Here is a 26,314-nt window from a genome sequence, read left to right on the forward strand (position 1 = left end):
TCTTACTGCTTTCAGGAGAAAACCCAAACCAAAAACCCTCTCCATTTTTGCTAAATGTGTGTCTTGTTTAACTCTCACAGCCACATCTCATGGATTGTTCGGCTGCTCTACTGCTCTGCTAGGTAACTGAAAATTAGTAGAAACAGGAAAGCAACAATGTCAATATTCCTATCTAATTCTTGAAGCTACTAAATCAAATTAATTTTATTAGCTGCTTACCAATCCTACTGCATTACTCTCCCATATTTCAACCTCTCTCACTAAAAACAACCAGATTTTGACCTCACATTGCTTTAAAGCAGGAACAGTATCAATGAAGAGGAGATTAAAGCAATATAAAAAAAAAAAAAGAGGGAAGATATAGAATGAGGCCCACGAGCAGCTCTAATTCTCTCCAGTAACATCTGTCTCATTCTAAATCAAGTATTTATTTCACTAAGCTAAATTTAGAAGCCTGAAGCACTAAGTAAACCTACTCCATTAGACCTGAACTATAGATCTGCTTTCTGCAATTGTATGTGCAGTGATAGACCCTTCACTGTTTCAGCATCTATAAATTTAAAATGCAATCCAAGTTCATTTTACCCTTGTACACTTAGGATGCAATCCAAGTTTGTGCTGATTAACACCACAGCTTTTTAGTGTTACAAGGCAAACATGCATTTGAGAACTAATAAATAGTATCTGAGCAAAATAAAAGTACTTAGCTCATCTGATGTCTTGAATAATCATCCAGCTCACGCATAAACATATAAAGTCAGGAAAACCAGATACATTTTAGTGACAGTTTCAGACAGTCTCATCATTTCATATGATAGATTTTGGCTTGTAACGTCTCTCAACAGATTACACACACTCTTCATTATACACTCAAAAACATCCTGCTCCAGACCACTGCTTCCTATTTGAGGGTCAGAAACAATGTCAAGAGAACTGACAACTTCACATCTATGTTTCCAGGTACAAGACATAGCTGAATCTTCAAAGCAGAAATCTTTATCACTCAGAAGCATCTTCTACTGTATTAGCCAAGTATATTGGCTTCTTTGGGGTTAAACTGACGGTCAGCACAGCCTTCAGAAAATAATGTTCAGGACATGCCTTTTTCATGTAATTGGGTAAGATGCCATAGTAACCCCATTGATTAGTCCAGACTTACGCATTCTTTACTCATTTAGATCTTCACTTGCACGCAAAAGAAATGCAGTGCTGTGCTTAGTCTGCAAAGTGTTACATTCATGCACTCATCAAAAACTATTTTTATTACATCACTTCAAGTAGCAATTTTCACAACTAAGATCCATATCTTTATTAGAAGAGCTTCTTATTCATTGGCTTGTAGCTCTATAAAAATTAAAACATTTGGGCTGAATTTTTCCCTGGTAGATTTTTGTTCAGGCTGAATTTCCCTTTTAGGAAAACTTCAGCTAGAATAATTTGACTGTTTTTCACATCAGTTAGGGAGATTTTTCTGCAAGTTTCTTCCATCAGTGGCTCTGAAGACACAGTCAAGCAGCTTGCTATGAGTCAGCAACCCTACAGCTGCTCACACAGCAGAGGGGTACCGTATTTCCCTTCCGCTCTGTAGGCAGCTGGGAGGCTGGCAGAGGTCCCCACAACCTTGACACTGGTAACATGCCAACACACATAGTGAACCTCTAGGGATTCCCCTTTCCCCTATCCTGCTTTTCATGCCTGTGAAACCTCTTCTGGATTTGACCTCATAATAAGTTCCCATTTCAACTAGACAATTACCACATTTAAGCTATGTCTTTTGTGCTGAGGTTGACACTGATCAGAAAATCAGTAGGAATTCAAGGAAGTATTGGATTTAGGGGGTCATTATCAATTGTCTTTTGGACAGATCATTTTCTTCCAAATAGCTGCAGTTAGACACTAACCTCATTCCTTCCAAGGCTATTCTGCTTCTCTATCTTTGACTAAATCTTAATGCTTTTTCCAGCTTAGATCACCCATCAATATTTCTTCTTTCCAGGAACACACTATCACTAGTGCCTAATTACAGTTGATTGGAAGCAAAAATACTTCTTCCAGATCACTGAAAATCTGCTCCAAGAACCAACTTTCTATTCAAACATCCCGTTTTTAATAACCATTCTGCTGATAACTGTGCTGAGTGGGGAAAAGTCATGATTTTGCTTTAACTGTCTAACCACTGCAAATACTTAAAACAAATGTCCCTCTGTTCTATCAAAATTAAAATCCTGCACTGTATAAACAAGAATGTATTTCAGCTATAATAAATACTTTTAAGCCATTCCATTAAGACCATGTGAGTAGCAGAGATAAGTAGTAAACAGTTTAGACAGTGAATGCAATGTAAACTGTTAAGAATCCTTCCTACAAACAGCTTTGGAACTTGAAGTGGGCTATACACACCTTTGGTTTTGACATATATAAAAGGGACAATGTTTAATCTAAAAACTAATAAAATTAAAATGTTAAGAACTTCATAAAAAAATCAGTAACATGATACTTGTTATTCAGAGGATTATTTTCAAAGAATGCTTGGCTAAAACTATAATCCACCTACAATGAGAAAAATAAAGCAGTACACAGAAGGGAGTCGTATTTCAGGAAAACAAACAGAGTACTTTAATATTTAATCCCATTATTCACCACCAAGCCTCCAGATTTAAAAGGCAGACAAAAGCATTGAGCTGAATTCACAGCAGCTGAAAATGCTTGTGGTCATCCTTTAAGCAAGCAGAGAAAAGCCAAGACATAGCTGGCAGGGAGAGAATAGAGAGAGGAAAACACATCTTAAGAGCATGACCCTTACTGCAGAAGGAGGTGGAATGCAAGACATAATCATAGCCTTTAATTAAAGCTTGTTCAGGTACAGATACACCCTAGGAAAGCACAGGATGAGAACAGGAAGGGAATGATCCATTTAGGACAGGAAGAGTCCACCTGCTGTAAATGTGGCCATAGGAGGGAGCTGCACAGTAAGAGACATTCCCTGCTCTGTCAGGGGTAGAATGAAATGAAATGAAGACTTCTATGGGAAACAAGGAAGGGAGATGTCAATCAGAGATGGTGTGAAGTCACAAAAGAGAAAGCTGTCATCCCGGTATTCCTCAGCTGGCACTTGAATTTTACCCTCAGTGCCTCAGCTCTCATGGGTGTATTTCCCTACTTTCTGCCTCTCAACCATTCAACCACTATTGTAAAGCAAATGTTAGTAGGCCTTCAATAGCATACAAGCTAACAAATCTGGGAGGTGTAAAGATAATTTAATAAAACGACAATGATTTAAGAACACACATAATAACAAAGCAGCAAAATACTTGGTGAGCAAGTGCAGAAAAACAATACCTTTTATAGTGTTCCTTTCCTGTAGTAGCTTTAGGATACAAATTCTCCCTTGGTTCGATGATAACTCTGTCAGAGAAACAATGAAACACAACAAAAAAGACATTTATATTCCATCTAGGGAAAGAAGGAAGAGATTATTTTTAAATAATTGACAACATAATACAGTGGAAATCTATTCATTGTACCTCTCCTCGGTCCCCCCTTCCCTTCTGGAGTCATGCTGGTGTACAAAAAAAGGGTTACTTCCAACAGCTATTCCACCATCACATGAGACCTCAGGAAAATCCCACAGAACTGTGGAGTAAAGTGAACTCCATAGGAAGAACTCGTTTGGCTAACCAGCAATTCCAGTCCTCTTGACTCCTGTCCCCGTGCCATCTGTATGTGCATACATCAAACATTTCCAAATTTAGAATTTAATCTGATACATATTTAATTCCCCACTGATTCATACATTTAAAAGCCAAAAATGTTTCCTTACGCCATAGCATTTTTAGTCATCCAGGTCTAAATACCATCTAGCAACTCTAAAAATGTCAACTGTGGCTATACAAATACTCCTCATCCCATTTGACATTTTTTCTTCTAGGAGCAAGAAATACGACAAATTAGGGCAGGAACATTCACCTTTGAAAGTCACCAGAAAGAACTCTGCATTTTTCAACATCTCATTCTTTTGTTTGAGCTTCAGATAGTATTCCCATTACAGCATTTCTTATCCTAGAAATTTCTCATACAGATAACAAGCAGGAACTATTGTCTCAGATTCCCAGTCTCCTCCTCTTTCTGAGACCAGGAACATTTCAAGTAGATGATTCCTGCAGATCATCCTTGCTTAGTTCCACTCAGGCTAAAGTTTACCCATAAACCAGACATGCTGCTACCTTTCCCCATCCAGCCTGCAACACAGGTTCATCATTAGACTCTTTCTGTCTGCTCCTCCTTTGACTGGAAAGTACAGTAAGGCCAAATAAATATATCAGTGGTCTGTAAGGAAAAACCCTTCAACCCTGCAGATGCATTGTAACCAAACTGGTGCTAAAACAAGACTATACATTTCTGAGGTAAGGTGAGGGCTTCTTTGAAGCCTAACTTCTTTTAGCTTTAGTCTCAAGAATATGACTTCCTCCTCTAAGTAGGCTAATTTTATGTATTTTATTAAAATATTCCCCATTTTTAAGCCAGAAATAATTCATGATTTATTTTTAGTGTCACCTGGAACAGACAAAAACTACTAGAAAAATACTTCCCTTGATTTTAGAGTCCTATTTTTCCAACAGTATGTTTTGGTTTAGTTGATTCAGAATCAAGACGACAAGCAGCCCAAGGCATTTGTCTTGACTTGGAACATCCTGGGTAATACCCAGATCCACTATAACCTTCATCTATGGCTGTGGGCTACTTAGCCTTTTTTTAATCAGTATGCATTGCCAATAACAAACACATCCACATGGTGGGTAAAACACGGAGATGGGTCGGCAGGAGTTATGACATTCAAAACCATACAGGCTTTATCTCTTCTAGCAAGATGGATACTGTTCTGCATAGTTGTGTGAGCAACAGTCCCTAATGTGCTGTGTGGGTTATGACAAACAACTGGATCAGGTAATGCTGACAGACCATGCCATTCTCATCCCATTCCCATGGGTGCGGTCTAACTGACATTAAGAAACCAAGTGTTGGTTTATACAGCTGAGAGCTTGAGCCTCAAATCCTGTGAAGCCTGAAGCTTGCTAAGGTTTGTACTATCTTGCAAAGTCCTTTTTCAGCCATGGTTGCTGTCCATTTGGTAGCATGACCTGTAGTACAGGGGAGAGGGGGGGAAAACACACCAGCTTGGACCACAGGACATTTAATAAAACACCTGTACTTCATCACAAAAACGCTGCTTCATTCCAGTGATGTATTTTTACTGCTGATTTTAATCAAGCATCTTACAGCTCTCAAATGAGAAAGGTGGGAAAAAACCTGTAATGCCTTTTCAAATTGCTTGTTCTTTCTCACTTGTAATTAATTACCCCACTCACACTAATAGAGCTTCCAAGTGCTTTTATGTTCGCTCACTAACAAACGACCAAAAAAATGGAACTTGACAATTAGTCTCTAGCTATAATAATTAAGATAAATATTTTCAGAATAAGGAACTTAACATAACACCAAGACACAGACACTGCAAAATGCACAGGAAAGTAAAGCATCCATCAGCAAACAATTTCCTGCCATTCAGTGAGCTCCACAATTGCATCCTAGTCACTTCATTCTTTTCTTACTCCAGTGAACATAATTAGTTATTAAAACTTTCTAATGCAGTGAGAATTTGAGTAGTTTACAGGACCACAGGAAAGTTTTTGATGAATCAAAAACATTTTGACACTGCACCATCGCACGTGTCCAGATCAGTATTATTACAGCATGATGTAAAGCACTGCAGCAATCAGTCTTACCTTTTGTTTCCTAATGTCTTATTTTGCATCAGCTGCTAAGCCTGGGATGTGGTGGTAATGCACTCATCACACTTTCTTGGTTCGTTACTCAAAAAGCTTCTGAACATGCACCCAGAATGATTAGTGCAGGGTTGGTTGCGTGAGCAGCAGCCTGTGGATAGGTGAAGCACTGGCAGACCCCCCTTGTTTGGTGGGCTTACCTGGCCCTTGCTTCACACTGCACGAGCCTGCCTGGTAGTGACATGCATAGAAACAGGTGCAAGAAACTGTCAAGTGTGAGGCAAGCAGTAAAGTCCAAACTGAGAGACACAATAAAATGGTGTGGATAGACAAGCAGACTACTTGTCAATTCAGCTCCTATACTACTATAAGCACAGATTGCAAAATCTTGCCAAGGGCATGAATAAGAAAGCTTGTATCTTTGCCTCCTTCTGTCACTCAGGTGAACTTCTTTCAGGCATTTCTGACACTAAAATAACTAATAAAGAACTTGGGTCATGTAACTTATTTGGTAACAGAAAAACTACCTGCAAATTCATAGCTAAAGCCCTCACCACACACTTAGAGCCCAAAATCAGCCTTAAGGAACAAATGGTTTTCTTGTTTATAGCAATGTATCACAGACAGCACAACTTGAGTTACACCAAAGGAAAAGAGACCAAAGGAAAAGAGACGAATGGAAAGAGCTCACTTGGTCCCGAGTTAAATTTGTCTGTCCATGCTTTGTCTGTATTGATTGCAAGAAGCTCATACCCTCCAATTGTATGTTTTCCTTGGCAGGAGCTGTGTCACAGATAAATCACCAGAAGTACAGGCTGAACTGAATAGTACCCTTTGAGCTGTATTTTGCATCTGCTGTGATTTACTTTTGTTAACCAAGAGACAAGGAGGTGAGAGAAGGAATTCTTCCCTAAGCTCCTCCTTCCTTCACCTTTTACCCTTTTTTGCTGAACTGCTACTTCATTTCACAGAAAAATGTAAGATATTCTGACTGACAACGTAGTTCTGCTTTTATATAAGATATCAGATGGCAAACATGAGGTATGTACATCATACAACTCAGTATGTGGGCACATACTCTGTCACAACTTGCATCAACACATATGAAACAGTCATGGGAAGTGAGGTCTCTCCACTTGAAGATGTGATACAAACACAGCTACCACACAATGCACTTAGCAGCAACACTGTACATTCATTTAAAGCTTTCCACCTAAAGAGGCGGACTACAAGCTGTTTGATATTCTAATATTTACACTCAATTATCTTGAGAAATTTATTTAAAACCAGCATTATTTTGGTGTTACTTATGAGCTTGGAGTTCCTTTACAAACTCCTACTCATTCCTAATTATAATGTAAATCAGCATGTTAACATCAAGTAAGCAACAATTAACGAAACCAGCCGATACAAACAAGGACAAAGTTTGGACAGAAGCAGTGGCAAAATGCCCAGGAAGTTACAAACCCTCTGAACAGCTCTGTCAACATGGGTAGGTATACAGACCTTTCAAAATAGATGCTCTGGGTAACAGCAGTTACTGCCAATGAATTTCATATAAATATTACAAAAGCAGTAAAGAGCCCATGCATCAGTACACAGACATGTCATAGATAAGAATCGTGGCTTTTTAAAATGTCAGGACTGAAAATGTACAACAATGTTGCTCAAGTCATTACACACTAACAGTGGTGTAAATCATTTATTAAGGCAACAAGGGCTGAACTAACTTTGGCAAACGAGATGCACCTACTCCCTAACTATGTTAGTGTGCTGACAAAGGCATGGCATATTAAAAGAAAATTTATGAAACTCAGAACTACAAAAGCCAGTGTATAGTGATTCATCACAATGTGCTATGATACAGGCAAGTAAAATTAAAGCTAATCCCTTCTACTGAAGGAAATGTCACAGACATGTCAGTAAATTAATATTTATAAGAAGCCCAGACAGTTTAGTGTTTTTAATGTAGGAGTAGGATTTTCTCCCAAACATCAAACAGAAATTGCATTAAAACTGCAGTTGCTTGATTGCTGCAAACCTAAATGACAGTATTTCCCAGATTTGTTTTCCATCATGTCAGCCAGATTAGCAACTGTACACAACTGGGAGATTTGCAAAATCCACCAAGTAGCCATGAATTATACATCCCTAACTCTTTAAAGTTAATGCACAATAATCTTCCTATCAAGAGCCCACTGACAGCTGCTGCTACTACTTTCCTAGTATTTCTCATTACAGAGACATCTAGGAATGGAAAAACAAACAGGTACGCGCAGAATCTAATACCACACCAGTGCACATATACATAGCACATATATGTAATAATTGAGGCTGTAACGACAACATTGTTTCAAGAATTAGGTAGCAAAAAACGCTGTGGCTGATCACCTTTATAAAAAATTTAATTCTAAACTTCACAGCCTAATATCCATAAGAATAAGAATTCATCACACACAATTAAATTAAAACACAGCACTTCATCACCTTTTATGCAAATTTGGAAAAGAATTTGGTTGTATTACATGCCATTATGGAGTTTCATTTAATTTAGCTGATGAATTACCTAATTTTGTTTTCCAGTATCTTAAGGATAACCCAGTGGAATACAGGAGCTTTTCACGGGGTAGCAAAAGTCACCTTCTATGCATTACAGAAACAGGATAATTTATTCATTTTAAATGGGAGACAAAGGTGATCTCCCAAAAATTTATAATGAAAATTAATCTTGGACTAAAAGAAGAAAAACAATTAAATCCCCAAGTTAGTGATAATGCAATATTAATGCCAGTGAAGTTCACAGTAACTGTGGGAAACTGGTTGCAGCCGGTTATATGCAAGAAATTCTTCTTATAAAGCAACTCAGACCCAGTTCTGTAATCACTTCCATGACTCTTCAGCCTGGATAGAAATTGCAGTTAGGCCTGGAACTGGTGCTTAAAAACCCCAAGACAACAGCACTGAAGTTACTGACCGACCACCAAGAGCCTCTTAATATGCTTTTGCTTCTTGTTCCTAGAAGTTGTATGTGCCTGAGTATATGATTACCCCAAAATCATGTATTTATAATCTTCTGAAGGGCTACTGCAGGATTCAGTGGTTTTAGCTGAATTACAGCTAGGTTCATACACCTCAACTCCTCCTAGGCAAAAGTGAGAGATACTGGCCCACAATATGCTTGCAGTGCAAATAGGGCCTTCCAGAGTATAAAACCAACCAAAGTGATAATGGACAAGTACAGCAAGTGCTGGTTACAGAGTTACGCTGAAGACAAAGCTTTAGGTTCATGACTGTTATAAAATTCAAGGTTATTTATTTAATCTAGGCTGAATCACCCACCTGAATCACCAATCAGACACAAATATCACTCAGTAACAGCTCCCAGACCAACATTTTTACTGTGCAAGGACTGGCAGTCCACAGGAACTTCTGTTAGGAAACAGAAGAGCTGTTTCCTAAACAAACCAGCAGTTTCTAGTTACTAGTACTACTAGCTGCGTTCCTGTAAATAAATAACTATATCATAGAGTGAATTTACATGACAAAATTTAATTTCAGTGTTTCCAAGTGATATAAATATCATTAAAGTGGTTCAGCGCATCCATCCCCAGCCACAAAAACCACGAATAGTGAAATGGTCCTTGCTTATTGAAGCCTTGACTTCAGCATTACACAGCTTCCTATACAATCAGGTAGTCCCAATGAACAGTCTGGAAGGTGAGAAATGGCTTCCCAGCTAGGTTTCCTAATTCAGGATTATTGCCCCTGGATTAATAATCCTAATTCAGGATTATCCCCCCCTGTGCAGGGGGGAAAGACAGAAGACACCAAAGGAAAGCAAATAAGAAAAAAGGAATCTCAAGAGTAAGGGAGAGAAGAGGAAAGCAGCAAATGGTTGAATGTGTGGGTGAACAGCCAAGTTCAACACTGACTGCAAGAGACAAGATACAGCAGACTTCAGCTGTGAATTTAGCCAAGGGTTTGTGTTTGAATTGCTTGAGAAGACCTACTCAATTCACTGTCATATTTAATTAAAATTCTAGATGAAACGAACTGAGAAATTAACCTTTCCCATTTGGCTCCTATTTGAAAATGTTTTGATGAAGAGGAGAAAGTTTAATACATGAATGGCATGGCTACCTCACTGGGTATTAAATTCATTTATTGTACAATCAAACTATAAAGCTGAGAGTGTTGTTAACTAACTCCTTCAGCAAGGACTTCCCAACTCCAGCTGGAATCTTTAGAGGTAAACTTTAAAAAGGAAATCTTTGTTGACAATTTTAATACAAAAAGGAAAACTGCTGTTTACAGTTAATATCTTGCTGTACTCATATAACATAGATTAGCTGCTATAAACCAGCACAACGCTGTAGCAGTTTCATTACGATTACAATAACCAGAAGTACTCTGCAGTCAATGTTGTCAGATGTTTCTGTGTTGATCTGACATCATTCCAGCATGTTAATTCTGCTGCACTGACTGCCAGTGGCTAACATCTATTGCCTTGGCAATTAAGCTGGCAAGGTCTCAACTCTGAACAAAAGGCAGTTACCAGATATTTTGTCAAGCTGGGAAATTTCTTACCGAAAATATGTACTTGAAAAATGTCCAGTTCTTTCTGAGGACACTCTCTGTGCCCAAACGGAAGAAGAAAACCAGCCTGAAAGAATGCTTAACAACTAGTATTTGGTGAATAAAATTATAGGGTAACCTAAGAACTATATTTTCTCCATAAATCTGCATTTGTACTGAGCAGTCTTACTACTACTCTGTGCTGACAACTAGAGTACTTTAAGCAGTCACCATTACAACAGTACCTAAACCCTGTAACTGGCGTAAGACCTTCTGCTATATAAATAGACAGGTTACCATTAATATGCTAACAAAGTTAAAAGAAAGGAAGTAAAATACAGGTTAAGATTGGAGAAATTGCAGAGAGAATGACAGTCTGCTGAAGGTCAGAGCCATCAGTGAGACACCAATCTCCTGAACTGCAAAACTAACACAGAAGTGATACCTTCCTCTCATCCTCAGGAAGAAACATAATCGAGTGAGGCCTCTGTCCCATTTCCAACTCTTACAGGTATTTACACGAAGCAGGATTTTTTAAACAAGAACACAAAACTAGCTTGAATCAACCAGAAGTCCCATGGGAAACCTGCAGAACACACAGCGCTCTTGTGGATGGTAGGAGATGCACACATCTCCCAGGAAACTGACCAAGTGGATGCATGCATATGCAGCTAAACCTAACGAGCAATCCCGAAACAAGAAACTACGTACAAATGGTTAGGAAAATAAAGGTACAAGCAGTCAGATCATTTCAGATGTGCTGGCATTCTTTAAATTTTATGTTCCAGAGAAGTACTGATTTCACTAATGAGGTTTGGGCTACTAGAAATTGCAAGGATGTGAAATCTGTACCTAGATGATTGTGAAAGAGTGTAGCATGTCTGTTTGATATATTCTATTTAATTGCGTAACAATGTTTCTATTTGCCTTTTCTGAGAAATAATAAGTACTATTTATTAACAATGAATGACCTGAAGGGGAAGTTCACATTAAAAGAAAAAGTAGCATCTCTACTCAGTTATGCACACAAAGCAGTGTTATATTAGCACAGGTTAAGATCACTAACAAATCGCTTTGATAAAGCAAAGTGAAAATTAAAGGTGAAGCACTGCAGCAATCTAAAGCAAAAAAACAATTGCAGAGAAATGTATAAATAGCATCCAAACTCATTGCTTTATGAGGGTAAAAGAGATAGCTACGAAAAATATCTAAGGACAGAAGAGATCAAACATTTGCAGTTGTTACAGATCAGAGCTGAGTAACCTTCCCCGGCAAGCTGGGAATTCACACACAAAGCAGACAGCTTACTGAAGAAGGAAATACAAAGAATATTTGCATTCCAGGTCCCAGAACTCCTACAAGCTGTATGCTTCATTTTAATACATTCAGGCTACCGGGCAGTTGTTCTACTCAGGCTATTAAAAGATACACCAGCTTATTCAAATACTTGACTGCAGTTTTTCCAATTCCCATGACAAACAAAAGCAGCTAAAACATGCAGTATCAGCTTCCAGAAGTGTGTGATTCCATAGTCACAAGAGGTTGTGGAAGTACCTATAATCTTGTATTAATTGAAGCACAGTAAATACAGATATTAACTAGCTCGTTTCCTAGTCCTTTCAGTTCATAAGTTTAATAAAGATCATAGTAAAATAGTACCAGTTTGTTTGGTTTAATTTCGTCTTTGAACACTAAAAACTGCTTTAGCCTCTTCTTTTAAAAAGATTAAAAAGGTGAAAGCAGCCAGAATTTGGTTATTCAGACACTTCTGAAAAAATTAGTTGCTCTGCCATACTGTTTCCCTTTTTATGGTGTTGCTCTCATCCCTTTTTCATGTATCACTGAAGCTCTTCTGATATAGAAAATTTATTACAATCCTGCTGCAAAGAAGTCGAAGCAATTTCTTAGACCCACATGGTTTTACATTTATCTTTTAAGGTGAATGAAGGGAGATTAGCTCAAATCATATTCCCAAAACTCTGACCTCTTGCTATTTTCAAGCAACTTCTTGCTTTTTCTAAGAAATATCAAGGGGGATGTGGTAGAAAAAAACCTAAACAAGAAAGAGTGTTAGTATTCTGAGGGAGTACAACAGGGCAGTATTAAAATAAAGGGGAAAAAGTACATTTATTTCAATATTTGCCTATTTTTACAAACCTATAGATCAGATCCCTAGAAATTTGGCAATTACAGTAAACTGGTTAATCCAGTTCAGTGACAGCTTGACCTCAGAGTCCCAAACACTGCAGTTTGTTACTAGCAGAGACACAAACAGGAGACCAAAGATGTCTTTGAAAAGCCAAATTAACCAACCAAACACAACAGTGGTAGTATTGAAGAGTACAGCACATGCTAGAAAGCCTAGCAGCGAAACATGCTGACACCAAATAAATTTTGTGAGTGGGATGAACACAGAAACACTGGCAAGGAAAAGCGCTCGAGAGCCCCATGTTTCCCCCTTAAACAGAAGCAGCAGTGCCAAGTGTGAACTGGCAATGAGCATGTGCCAAGGTGCAGGTGGAACTAAACCCAGAGAACTGTCAGAATCCCTGGCAGTAGTGCCTGAATCCCTGTATCTATCCCTCTTGGTGTATGTGTTCCATGTGGCTGCTGTGATAACTTGCCTTGATAAACATTTGAAGGTACGAAGTAGCAATAGACTAATTGATATTAATGTTTTTGATGACTGATTTAGTGACTGCAAGGAACTTTCTTTGTGGCAAGGCAGAAGAAAAACAATCAGGGGAAAGAAAAATACACACAAGCAGGAAAACAAGGAAAATAAGGCTGACAGTGAAGAAAGCACACACTGAGCCTGTCCTACAGAGCTACCACTAGGTCAGGAAAGAAAACAGGTGATTAACAGAAGAGAACTAAACAGGTAAACAATTCACATGCATCTGCACCATGCTATTGTTCCTGCTATTCAGGTTGATAGTAGGATTAACTCACATGCCTGGTAAGACTAGTAAGTGTGAAACTGCAATGCTTTTAATATTTATATCTTTATCAGTATACAGCTGATAAAATTATTTAATCAGGTTTTTATGTAACTCTTCTCCTTGTGCTCCCAAAACAGAGAGAAACAAAATGAGAACAGAAGAGGTCAGAAAACCTAACAGTGGCATAGCATTTGAAAGTGTGGGTACAACGTGCTGCACTCTTGATCTCTTTGGTCTCGGATGTAGTTGAGGTACTGTGCCTTACAGAACCCTTTTGTCGAAGCACACTGCTCATTACAGCTCAATCTCACAGGCAGAACGGGGAGTAAGACCACATGGGAAAACATAATGGGGTAAAAAAGCTGGCAGATCTAATTTTAGCTCTGCCAGCCTGGGCAGTGTCTTCCTAACAAGCAGCAAGTATGATAAAACTGATGAACAAGCCTAACTGTCAGAAATACAGAAGCAAATACTCTGTCACCCAAGTCCTATTTGCATCTTAAATATTTATAATCTTCAGACTTAGGAGACAGAATATGGCCGCACATCTGTTCTTTTCATCTAAATGTCTGCTTTTTAACGTAAGCAGCTAGGCAACCGAAATGCACAGTTCTGTGGGACTTTGCAAGCCAGCTTCCAGCCTGACTCCATCATTAGAAGGCTGTGGCAGACCATGAATGTTCAGATGCTAGTCTTCTCTCTCATTATATTATTCCTCCTGAATGATTCAGTAATGCCTCTGGTTTCTGTGCCATCAAAAATGCAGCTAAGGACTGATGAGGTCTAAAGTACTGGTCTCAAAAAACCTCAGCTTGACTAGTTATTTATTAGAAGAAGAAAATATATGTCATGTAAGTACCTTGGAAACTGGCAAGGTATTTTGATTTACAGTCACAAGTGTCACAGGCCATGGGTGTTTCTCAGATCTCAAAATATATGCCAGAAATGAAATGGATCCTGTAAGTATAGTATCAGACATAATGACACTGTATCAGCCTTGCAAAACTGCACAAAAACACACTTGCCTGTGACTTGCTAGAATAATTGTAATGAATGAACAAATAATATTTTACTTGATGTCAAGAATGTGTAATCACCCTGAGTAGGCTGAAAGAACATTTGCAAAGCTTCTATATATTAAGCTGCTCATATAATGCTAACATGTCTCCATGATAAAATAAAACAAGCTGTTAGCCCCTCAGGGCTTCATCTAAGTCTTACTTTTTTGGTCCCTTAGAAAGGGAGATGGAGTTTTCCATGTGTCCAGAGGCCACCCAGGTACTAAAAGAAAGCACAGAAGCAAATATACTTGACTGAATCCATGCTATTAACTTACATTGATTAATTGTACCAGAGTTCTATTAACATAAAGTGAATGTTATTAAATAAAACTTAACTGTTCACAAAAATGTCCATAAATTTTTGTAAATCTTGGTAAAGCTATAGCATAGGTTTTCTTAGAGTTGTTATATACATACACTTATTATTAAAAAAACCCTAACAGTTTCTCTGTTAGCCATGCACAGCTCTATAGGAGGGCAATAGGAAATTAGGTTGTCCAAGAACTACAGAATTCCACTGTGGATGTTAATTAAAAGAAATCACTAAAGCCACAGTGGTTTAAATCAATAAGAGAATAAAAGCCCACATTAAGGTGGGATCATAACCTTCAGTTAAGGCCACAATAAATCTTGCTATTACTCTGCTGCGTTCAGTGGTGTTGAGACCTACAAGTTGTAGTACATTTCCTGGGGAAAGTCACAATATAACATTATTTTCATGACAAGTTGTTTAAGAATATGAGTGAGCTTTCATTAGGTCTCTGCAATTTACAGTTCTGAAGGGCAGATTTTAATTGTATGTGTGTCAATCATAAACTCATCCAATTGTCATGGAAACAGAGTCATTCCACTGAAGAGTCAAATGATTAACTTGGCTGCTGAAACAAAAGTTTTATTGCTGCAATTTACTGAAACAGGCTGGTTTGCATATATTAAACTGAATGGAACCACAGTAATGGCCAAGCTGCTGGACACAGTGCTCTGCCAAGACTTGAAATGGATTTGATACTTCAATTCTTTGTAGTAAACATGCATTATTCTGATTGTATTTAAGCCCAAAGGATGTTATAAGGAATACTTCAATTCTGTAAGAGTTCCATGTTTTTGTCCACCCTCAAACATGACTAATTAGGTTAATTGGGTCAACTGAGAATTTAACGCATAAGCAAGGCTTATAATGCTTAATATATTGCTTTGACAAGTACTGCAGTTCTTATAATAGCAATTAATGTGATATCCGTATATCTTTGACAGGTGATTTTCAAAGCTGTTACAACTTTGAGGTCAGAATTGCTTTTCCAAATCAAGAAATCCACTTACTTGGCTACCACTCCTCTAAAATCTGCCTTTTGATCTGTAATTATTCTGTTCCCATGAGAGGATCCACACTGCCTCGAAGGCAGTGCAATGCTACCAGCCTTTTTTTGCAGACTGGGAGATGAAATGAAGAGAAACTCAGACCCAAATTCACCAGGTTCTTTATTTTGGTAACTAAATCCTCATTGATTACTGAGAAGCTAGAATTAACTCATCTGAAGTAAAACAGAAAACCAAGTAACAGAGTACTTTCAGGAAGCATATAAGCTTCCTTATAGGTCTTCCTAAAACTTCCTATTTTCTTCTTTCTTTTTTTCTAGGTCTTTGAGTTCTGATGTTGCTGCCCTGAGCTCTGAGCCATTCTCCCCCTTCTTACAAGCCTATGCACCTGTGTTTGGCTACCCATGCTTTGCCTGGGTTATCTGGTCTTTTCATTAATATTGTGAATAAATTACAGAAAGAGCATATGCTGTTTAAAAACTGATGAACACGTACTAGACAGCAACTGAAATTATAAAAGCCATGTTCCTTACCTATAGATACTCACCATGCAGCCCATACAAAAAGGCAGGCCATGTTCCCTACTACACACAGACTATGCGTCTGTCTGCTGCAATAACATGTGAACCTTCAAACCCTAAACAAATGTTTTAGCCCTGCAAAGACATGTAAAGATTTGGCTAAAGATTTGTAAAGATCTGTAAAGATTTGGCTATCCAAAGCCAAGCTTTTCAATAGCCTCCAGCAGTTACTGACACTTTTTTAAGTAATTCAGAGCACAACTGTCAGAACACTTGGTCCTTAATATCTGTAATGACATGATCATGCAAGAAGAAATTATTTAGACTGACTCTAACTGCAAGCTCAGTTTCAGGAGCTGCCTGTTGTAATGAGCATATATAATATATTAATTTATATGCATATGTAATCTGGATACAACGGAGACACGAAGCAATACATGTCTAAAGGGTAGCATTCAGCCCCTTCCCAAAATGTTATGGAAAAGAAGGAAGAAAACTGTAGAGAAGACTGATGACTGGCGAACAGCATCTCTGGATTCCAGCTTTATTGAACTAAAAGCATGAAATACATTACCCCCTTTAAATCCCTTTCTGAAATCTATCGGTCAGTTATGCCAGAAGCAAAAAGACCAAGTAAAATGATCTGACATCTTGTTACATTCCAAACTGGCAATTCAGAAAGATAATTAACTCACTGAATTCTTTGTCACAGCCCTCTTCCCAACCTGCAAAGGCTGCTGTCAGCAAAGTCAACTCTACAGTCTGAAATCCCCAAGAAAACCCAAAATACTGTCTACTGTTTAACATACAACAAGCAGAGGAAACCTTTTATAATTTCATTAATCAGTAAGAAGTTAATGAAATACCACTATTAACATCACAGTGCAAATATTTTACATTTATAGAGCTTTTTCAACCTAAGACTTCAATGTGTTTTTCCAAGGGAAGTAAAGTTCTCACCAGCAATTGCTATTGGAGATACACCATAATGTATCCAATCTAAATACACAGCAAAGCCTGGGATTAGAAATCATTTTTTACTTTCATATCCATACCCTTTGATCACCATGCTGACTCCTAAGGATGGAATAGCTCAAAAGGGAACTGAAAACATTCCATTAAAATTCAAACCTGTAGATAACAGGACATACATATTTCCACATGCATTTATGATTTCCTGCACACAGAACCTGGTATGTTCAAACGTCTTTGAAGTAATTTTCAGAGCCTCTGTGAAAATTTAGCAATTATAGTCCTCATGAACTGTAGTTTCAATGCATCAAGTGCCAAGAGACTGAAGCACTACCTAAGCTTGCTGCAGGCACTGGCTGAACAGTGAAACTAAATCTGTAGGGTTTAACTTCTTCATTTTTCATGTAACTAGAGCAGATATTAATGTGTTTAAGCCCGTATGTTCAAGTATGCTTCAAAACATAATGGAACAGCAGAAATTTTACGCAATTTTAGAAAAGGAACAGGGTTTTTCGTGCAGTTTCTTTGTATCTTTAAATACAGCAATTTCACTTCAACATATAGAATATTCTTTTTAATTTATACACTAACCCTACTGATTTTTCACATCAGAGAAAGGAAAAAGACCACACCAGCTCATGCACTGTAAAATCAGACAACCTTAATTACCTATAAAAGAATTAAACTATCCAGGCAGAAACTATTCAGGCTACCTCTGGAAAACCAGGAATAGAAGGAAAGCATGAAGATTTTGTTAATGGGAACAATGTAACTCAGCAGCCTATAACTAGATCAAATACATTATCCAGTACACAAACAGCCATGGGTTGGGTTGTAGGGTTGGCTAGTTCAGGGTTTGTTTGGGGATGGGGGGCAGCATTTCTTCAGGGTTTTTTGGTCTGAGGTTTGACTTGAAAGAGTGACAGAGCAATTTCATTCTTACCCTGAGCACACTGCAGCAGTCAGAGCCAGTGGATGAAGAACAGCCTGGTGTGCTGCTCTACAGAAGTTGGCCAGCCACAGTATTTTCCCTCTGCTGATACACCACCAGTACTTTGTGTTATAAAACTATCTTGCATTCATTTCTCTCAAAATGATCCTTTTTGTGTGTGTGCATCCAGTGTACACATAAGGGTTTGATGAAACAACAGCAGTGATAAACATCAACCCATGTACATAACCCAGGCAGTTGTTACTCAAGGCACAGATACAGTCACTTTCAGTTACAGAAGTGGAATGTTGGAGCAAAATAAAAGCAAGCAGAACTGTCAAGCTGTATCTGAAACTGTGCGACTTGTAAAAAATCAGTTATATGGAAATCATTCAACTAATTTTAGGGGGTAGAGGAATACTTTTTCTTGATTTAGAGAAAAATATCCCCAAGTGAGTATCTGATGATTTTATATTTCCATTTCATTAGAGAGGATACAGTTAAATCAAATGAGGTAAACTGGCTCCAGCGTTCATCTTGAATCATATCTAGTCATATAAGTTACCCAGTCATAACCCTGAAATTTCATTCCCTGCCATAGCTCTGTTTTTACATCTATAGTAAAATTACATAACTCACATTATTCCACCTCTATGTAAAACTGCTCTTCTGAGTCCAATTGAGAAAGAAACCAGATCATTAAAAAAAATCCTCTTTATCAGAAACACATGAACAAAGCTAAAAATGATATTCTAAGTGCCCTGTTTCCTTTCAGTTTATTATACCAATTTACTCAGAATCACTCACCATCAGCAGCCCTTGGCCTTAAATTTCTCCACTCTTTATTAATACTGCCCAGGACAATGAGTACTAGCGAAGACTCTTGTTACACACAGAGCTATTCCCTTTTGTACTTGAAATCTATAAATAAATGCATAACTATCAAAAAGTTACTCTGAAGAACAAAGTTATGACAGTTCATGTGTTACATTAAATAATGAGGAAAGAACGGATGCAGAACTGCACCCTGTACTCATGCCATTAGTCCTGTTGGAGCTGGGAACGCTGGCTGCATGAGTGCTCCTGCCCTGAAGCCACAGTTTGGGGGGTGTGAAATTTCATGCTACAGTATCTAAAAATATGTAGAAGCTGGAACAAACTCAACATCAGTGCAAGTCCCCTGAAGTATAAGACTGGCCTTAAATATTTCAGCTATTCTGGTACTCTGGAATCCTACTCTCTAACAGTGACCAATAGCTGATGCCAAGGAAAAGCACAAACAGTAGTACTTTCTCAGGATAATGTTACATACAGAAGGAATGTAGGCTACCATCCTGGATAATGAACCTATACGTTCTGCTACAGCAGAAGCATCAATAGTATAGCCCAAATACTACAGAATTGCTCAGGGAGAGTTTTCTGAACTCCTTGCAGCATGGTGCAATACAGGAGTTTGCTGTTAGATCCCTGAACATTTCCATGTTTCCATATTTTCAGTCAAAAGACCTCTTTCGCAAGGAAAGGGAGGGAATTACGCAATCCATAACGGACTGTACAAATTTGGGGGGTGCTTCTGAACACTTGAGCATGGAAGGTATTAGGTTTCTGCATATTCCCTCTACTGCATTATACTACTTTTCTCATGGAGAAAAACTGGCAAAGTTTTGGATTTATCCCTCCTCAGCTCCAACACAAAAAAAAACAAAACTCTTTTTTTCTTCTTAATCTTCTTCTCAGTATTGTGTCATAAGCTCCCATGACAACCTGAGAAGCACAGAGTTTTCAAAGACAGACTTGAGGCACATTTTGGAGTATACGGTATTTTTAGTAAGCTAAACAGAGCTGAGCCATATGGTCCTACATTTTAATGTGATGTAATCAAAAACTACTTCTTATTTTTATTTTTTACAAGCTAAGACAGCCCTCATCTTTACAGTATTTTGCACTTCAGATGGGTCTTCCAAGGCAGTCTGTTTTGCCTGCAACCAGCTTCTGATAATTTGTTCTGGATGTTCTCCAGGACAAGAAAAAAAATCAGTGCACTGCAATCTCAGGCATCACCTGGGACTTTCACGAGGCAATAGGAACAAAGTTCTACACATATCCCTGACTACTACATGCTTCACCATAGGTGGAACTAATCTAAGGCACTCCTCTGTAATATGTTTCTGTACTGAAATGACTCCTTTTGCTTAATTAAACCAAGTTTAATTAAGCTGACAGAGAGATTAAGTTCGGCTCTCAACTCCCAGCCTTCATAGTAAATTCAAAATATTAAGTACTGTCAGTCATAAACTCCTGTCTTTAAGACCTAAATGCAGTTCTGGCCCATGAGCAGCTATCAGAGGTGCTGCATAAAAAAAACCAAACCCAAACCAAACAGCAACGCGCACACACACACACACACACCCCCCCTATAAAATTCACCCAGCACTTGCTTGGGCACTCAATAACAATTTCAAATCTTTGTACCTATTTTAAAACCTTTCAGTCATTTATAAATGACTGAAGGGAGATTAAAAAAGAAAATTATATCATTATTTTGGGGGGCTAAATCACCTGGTTTTTTGATATATGTAATATTATGTCCATCTTTGCCCAGGGAGGTTATGAATGCTCCATCCCTGGCAGTGTTCAAGGCCAGGTTGGACAGAGCCTTGGGTGGCATGGTTTAGTGTGAGGTGCCCCTGCCCATGGCAGGGGGGGTTGGAACTAGATGATCTTAAGGCCCTTTCCATCCCTAACTATTCTATGATTCTATCTTAGGCAGTGTCCAAGTGGTCCAAGCGGGTAAATGCTTGAAAACTATAAAATTCTGTTCCATTTTGCCTGTCATTTAAAACTCTGCTTGCTAACTGTTTATTCTGTCTCTCTAAAATTGGGGTAATTCAGAAATTCAATGCAATGGTCCCTGTGAAATCTTGTTTGACAGACAGCACACTCTGAAGGGACAAAACCCCCCAAATACCATTTAACCACTAGAATTGTCTAGCAGTGAATAAACTACTGCTATAGAAACAGGCAGGAAATGCCTGAGGCAGAATTGAACTTGTTTGGATTGTTTACCAGAGAGATTTAATTGACCCACCAGCAGGTTATTTTGCTGATCTCACTGCCTGTACTCCAGTTCTGCTCACAGATGAATCAATGATGTTCAAATCTTGTTACCTGCCTCTGTGGCTTCAAAACATCTGACTGTGCAAATTATTATTTTATCCCTTTTCATTTGGTAGGGTAGCTGAGTTATGCACAATATTGTCATAAAAAGATATTATCTCCTCTCATAGCAATTCAATACACCTTGTAATTAAGAATTATTTATTAAAATAGTTGTACCTATCAAGCCATTAACCCCACACAACACAAATTAAATTAGATCTGCCAGAAACCCTGTTAGGATATGGTAGGATCAAGATTAAAAACCCCCTGTAGCTAATCTAAGGCTTCTCTTTTTATGGTGGTCACTTAACATTTCTTGGGCAAACTGCCATGAGGAATGTCAGCACGTAAGAGCAAGCAACCTACCTTAGAAACTGGAAGAATGGCAAGCCTTTCTTTGGGCCTGAAATTGCCCGAGCTCTGGAATCACCCAGCAGTATATGGCGGCAGGCAGGGCAGCAGTGGGGAAACATTGCCTGCTCTGAGTGACACATGCCCTCTCCTGGCAGATGCAAGCAATATTCCAGGGTGGCTAGCCCTTCTACTAATAGTATCAATGCACACTACTAGAGGATTTTTAGTATTCCTTTTAGTAGTAGTAGTAAACATTCATGTATGATGAGCTGTTCTTAATGCTGCAGAAAATACACTGGACATGTTTACTCCAAATAACCTGGTATTTTTCAAATAGGTCTGGCCTTAGAGTACATAAGGACATCTGTGAGAGACCAGACTCAGTCATCAAGATGTCAATTAGAGAACCAAGACAGAGGAAAAAGCCCCCAGAATATAAAACCCTGTCTTGGTTTTAATATTTTTAGTTAATGATGGGTATTAGTCCATGGAGTTCATATCCCCACCATGCTGAACAAGCAGAGGAAGGCGTTCTATTGTTTAATTCAGTACCCATTTAGCTCAACTGCAGGACTGTCTCCATAAAATTCACATTACTGTCGTTCTCCATAAAATTCTGCCACTCATGAGCAGACAGAAAAGAAAAAAGCAGGCTGGGACAGAAAGGACGTCGTTTAATATTAAACAGCATAGATTTAATCGATTAGTGCCTTGAAGCAGGTTCCACTGAGCAGCCCAGTAAGTCTGGGTAGAGCTGCTTTGAAACTACCCTCCTTTGAAAAATGGACTTACAGAGTGTCAGCAGAACCTGCACTGTGTTTTTCTGCCTTATAATGACAGCAGGTTTAGGGTAATTGCCTCTAAATGTTTTATGGGAATTTTAATGCAATTTAATTGTTCTCAGTAGTTTTCATATTTCTACTTTCTTAAGCTTAAATCCTGAATATTAAAAATAGGTTGTGATTATGGAATAGAAATAGGTGCTAAGGAAAGAGAAACTGATACAGGTAAATAAGTGCTACCTGATATTAAAAGTCCCATCACTGCTAGGAAATATCCAAGGCAAAGAGATCAAACTGGCTTGTGAAATATTGGACTTAAGAGACAATCCTATGAAGATACCTCCTAGGAGGAATAAAGGAATTAAAGTCCTCAGACAAAGGTCAGACACTTTTGTGTCTCCTTCTGATCATACAGCTGGATAAAAAGCTTTTTAGTGCCAAAAATGGTGCAAGTCTACTCTAATCTGGTAACGAAGTCTTAATACCCAGAACTGATACCTTTGCTTGAGTCAAGAAGCAGGACATTGGCAGAACAACCTCTGTCTGGACTAACCAGGAAGGAGTGGCTTTGAGGTTTCTAAGATTTCTCTGATGATGAAAGCAGACACTTCAGCAAAGAGATTCAAGCGAAGATTTTTAAAGATCTCCACAAGTGGAAGTACAAGAGAAATAGCAAAATATGAGTACACATTTTAAGAATAACAGAAAAATATTCATTTATATCTGTATTGCTTGAACTGCTCTGCGATATTTTAAACTGTATTTTCTTCTTTCAGGTACATGACTTCTACCAATCACAGTTAATTAACAGATCTTAAACAACCTCAAGTGTACTTCTGTCCCTCTTATTTCCCCTCTCCTGCATCTTTTCCACATTTTCCCAAAGACGTTGCCCATGCTTGCACATTTCCCCATATGGAATTACAGCAAGTAAACACAAATGGGAAATTAATCCACTCCTGCAGAGGTACATATTGCTCTCAGATCAGTAGGACAGGAACTGGTTCCTGGCAGATGCTGGATGTTCACACAGCAAGTACCACTGTTAACACACAGTAATGCTTCAGTATGAGTTTTTGAGGTGTTATAGCTTATTTCCAACCAGCACAATTTTGTGTCCCTTTTTAACTCCCTTTACTTTCTTACAGGGCAGCAGAACTAACTCCATAACACTGGTTAGAGGAGATTGCTTGTTCCAGACACTTCTCACTCTGTACCACTCATCCATTTCACGAAATCACTGGAGGGTCACAATCCTTTCCCTAGCTTATTTTCCCCAAGAAAAAATGAAAATGACAACATGTTTCCTGACTCATCCGTTCCCCATCGGTGCAGAGCTCTACGGCTAAAATATTCATCAGAGCCAAAATCTTGGGCATGATTGAACTTTAAACAAGCGAAACATCAATTGTTTTGATTTACAGACCCAGGAGACCAAGTCAATCACAGAAGACTAATTTGCCATTCAGAGCTGCCTATAAGACATGCCTAGCCTGAAAAATGTGAAAAATCAGTATTAAATAGATTGTGTCATTGCTTCCATTGGACACAATGGCTTAAAAATCTGTCTTCCTAGTGGTCATATAACCAGAATATCCCTTGCTCCATCCAGGATTTCCTGCCTCCCCATGACACACCACTGAGTACTACTTAGATGAACACTGAACATAGACCATCTCAAGCTGTACCAGATTTATGATATCTCTATAACTGGACTAACCTACTATCTCTGGCATCTGTTTGGGAGGCACAGCATAAGGCAAGTTCATCAGTTCAAACCTCACTTATAAATAGATAGTGCTGATGCATTTCAGAGGAGATATTGTAGCCCATTTTCCATTTGAGAACTTCACATCTTTTAGGTAATGCACACACATAAATATAGAACATTAACATAACAGTTTATGAGATGCAATCTGGTGTATTTTACACTATACAAGAATTTGTAGGTTTATGACAGCATCAAAATGGTTGTTAGATTGAGCTGCAGGTTAACACACAGGGCCTAATTTCCCTGAGATACACTGGATGTTAAGTTCATGTGGCATATAGATCAAAAGGGAAACTGTTAAGGAGTAACCACTGTCGGGCAACATGCAGCACAGTACAACTGACAATCCTCCCATTAGCAAATGGAGGGCTGTCTACCATCACTCATGGTACCAGTATTCAGCTTTCAGCCACTGAGACAGGTCCCTACACCATAAATGGCAACTTCACTTTCCAAAACTAAATTGTCTCATAAATTCCAGTCATTCAATACTGTAATTGTATTTCTATGGTTTAGATTGTGGCTACAGGGGATGAAGCAACCAGGAAGAGAGGGCAAGTTGTAAAAGGTAAATTTCCCTTTCATACTGAAATCTTTTAGTGATGAATAATGGACTCAGAAAGGAAGGACAACTGTTGATGAATCAGTGACAGAATAAAAACTTAATCACTTGCTGAGGTCATTTAGTCTGTCAGTACTAAAGGATTTGAAAGCTTCTAATTTAGTTCTTCACAAAAGAAGCTCCCTGCTGTTAACACCTTCACAATGAATTTTCAGCTTCAATTTCAAATCAAAACCACTACAGTAGCTCAATACTTCTCTATCAGGTATCAAACACAAAACTCAAATTCTGGGCAGAGAGCATCACCAGCTATTTACAATTTGGGCAATTTCTTTGTATAAATCATAAATTAAAGTATATATCTCAATCTGGCAACTTAAGTCTCATTACAGAAATGTTTTATTTTTATTCACTCAGTGGAGTTCTGCTTCAAACATCTACATCAATCTAAACCAAGTACCCAGCTTATAGATATTATTTTAGGTGCCTTTTGCTTCTGTTTTAGTAGGTGTAATGAGAACAGTGGTCATAATGATATTTATAAAGAAAAACCAAAAAGCTAGGTTTCTGCAATGACACAGAATGCAATCAATCTGCTAACACCTGACACCTGGTAAGTTCACAGTGTCCATAAAAGGTATTACTATGTGTATGTGTTAGAAACATCCATATTCCTGGCTCCTTACTCTTCTATAAAGCAGGAGAGTAGAATTGCTCTCCTGAGATTCATAAACGGATTTTCATTTCATCCAGGAAAACCTCCATCTTCCTCTTTGCAGCAGAAAGTTCTCCCACCTCAACCTGTTCTTTGCAGCTTCAATACAACAGTATGATTGATGATGGCTTTGTGGATAGTGCAGTAAGTTTACATCACTAGAGACACACCAAAAAAAAAAAAACCCAAAGCCACAGCAAATAAGATTTTCTGAGAGGTATTTATAGCCTATAAGACAAAAGAAATTAATATCCATTTATATTAAACAAGTATCTTTTCCTTCTTATGGGTTCCATAAAAGATATTTTATTTCAGGCCATATATTCTATGCTTACATATAATGACAGTGCCATAAGCCCCGACTCAAAGAGAACAGCTTCTGCTAGCCGAAGAAATCAGCCCTGCCTGGGCTCTGGGAGATTTGCCAAAGCAAAACAAGCTCCATGGTAAAGGTTGTTAGGAATAAGAGACATTCTTTATGCTGTGCTAAGTACAGAGACTAATCCACTTCTTTTGGTAGGAAGCATGCAGGTAGGGAATGAGCAAGCATTGGTTCCAGACTCTTCCACTCCTGCTTTTCAAAGTGTATTCAGGGAGTCATCCATTTTGACCTGCTTTTCTTTGGGTTTTGATGTCATGCACTACAAACCCCAGCATTATGCTTAGTACGACAAATCTATTGTACTGTGCTGGAAAACCTCTCTAATAGTGTGGGGGATGCAAGCAGTAAGGGCAGTAAGTCAGTTGGCTGCTGTTATCATCAATCAAGCATGAAGGCTCTGCTATTCTGCAGCCTGAATTCTTTATCTAACTGATTAGTCATACAGGCCAACTGTATTACAGTATTGCTTCCTAACTCCTGTTAAAGA

General features: G+C 38.4%; 1 protein-coding gene across 13 annotated transcripts in view; it reads right to left on the reverse strand.

Annotated features, from left to right (window-relative positions):
- Nucleotides 1-26,314, reverse strand: part of ARVCF (ARVCF delta catenin family member) — a 283,342-nt gene that overhangs the window by 179,477 nt on the left and 77,551 nt on the right. For 6 of the 13 annotated variants that reach the window (XM_065692205.1, XM_065692207.1, XM_065692211.1 and 3 more), the window contains one exon: nt 3,340-3,405. Coding sequence is in view for 4 of the 13 variants with exons in the window: in XM_065692200.1 (XP_065548272.1) it covers nt 3,340-3,405; nt 3,525-3,558 (100 nt within the window). In the remaining 9 variants the exon portion in view is untranslated. Of the gene's footprint in view, nt 1-3,339; nt 3,406-3,524; nt 3,612-14,521; nt 14,582-26,314 lie in introns of those variants that run through there. The other 7 variants (XM_065692208.1, XM_065692213.1, XM_065692200.1 and 4 more) reach the window with 5 other exon arrangements.

This window comes from Lathamus discolor, chromosome 12 (assembly GCF_037157495.1).
Source record: "Lathamus discolor isolate bLatDis1 chromosome 12, bLatDis1.hap1, whole genome shotgun sequence".
Taxonomy (NCBI): domain Eukaryota; kingdom Metazoa; phylum Chordata; class Aves; order Psittaciformes; family Psittacidae; genus Lathamus; species Lathamus discolor.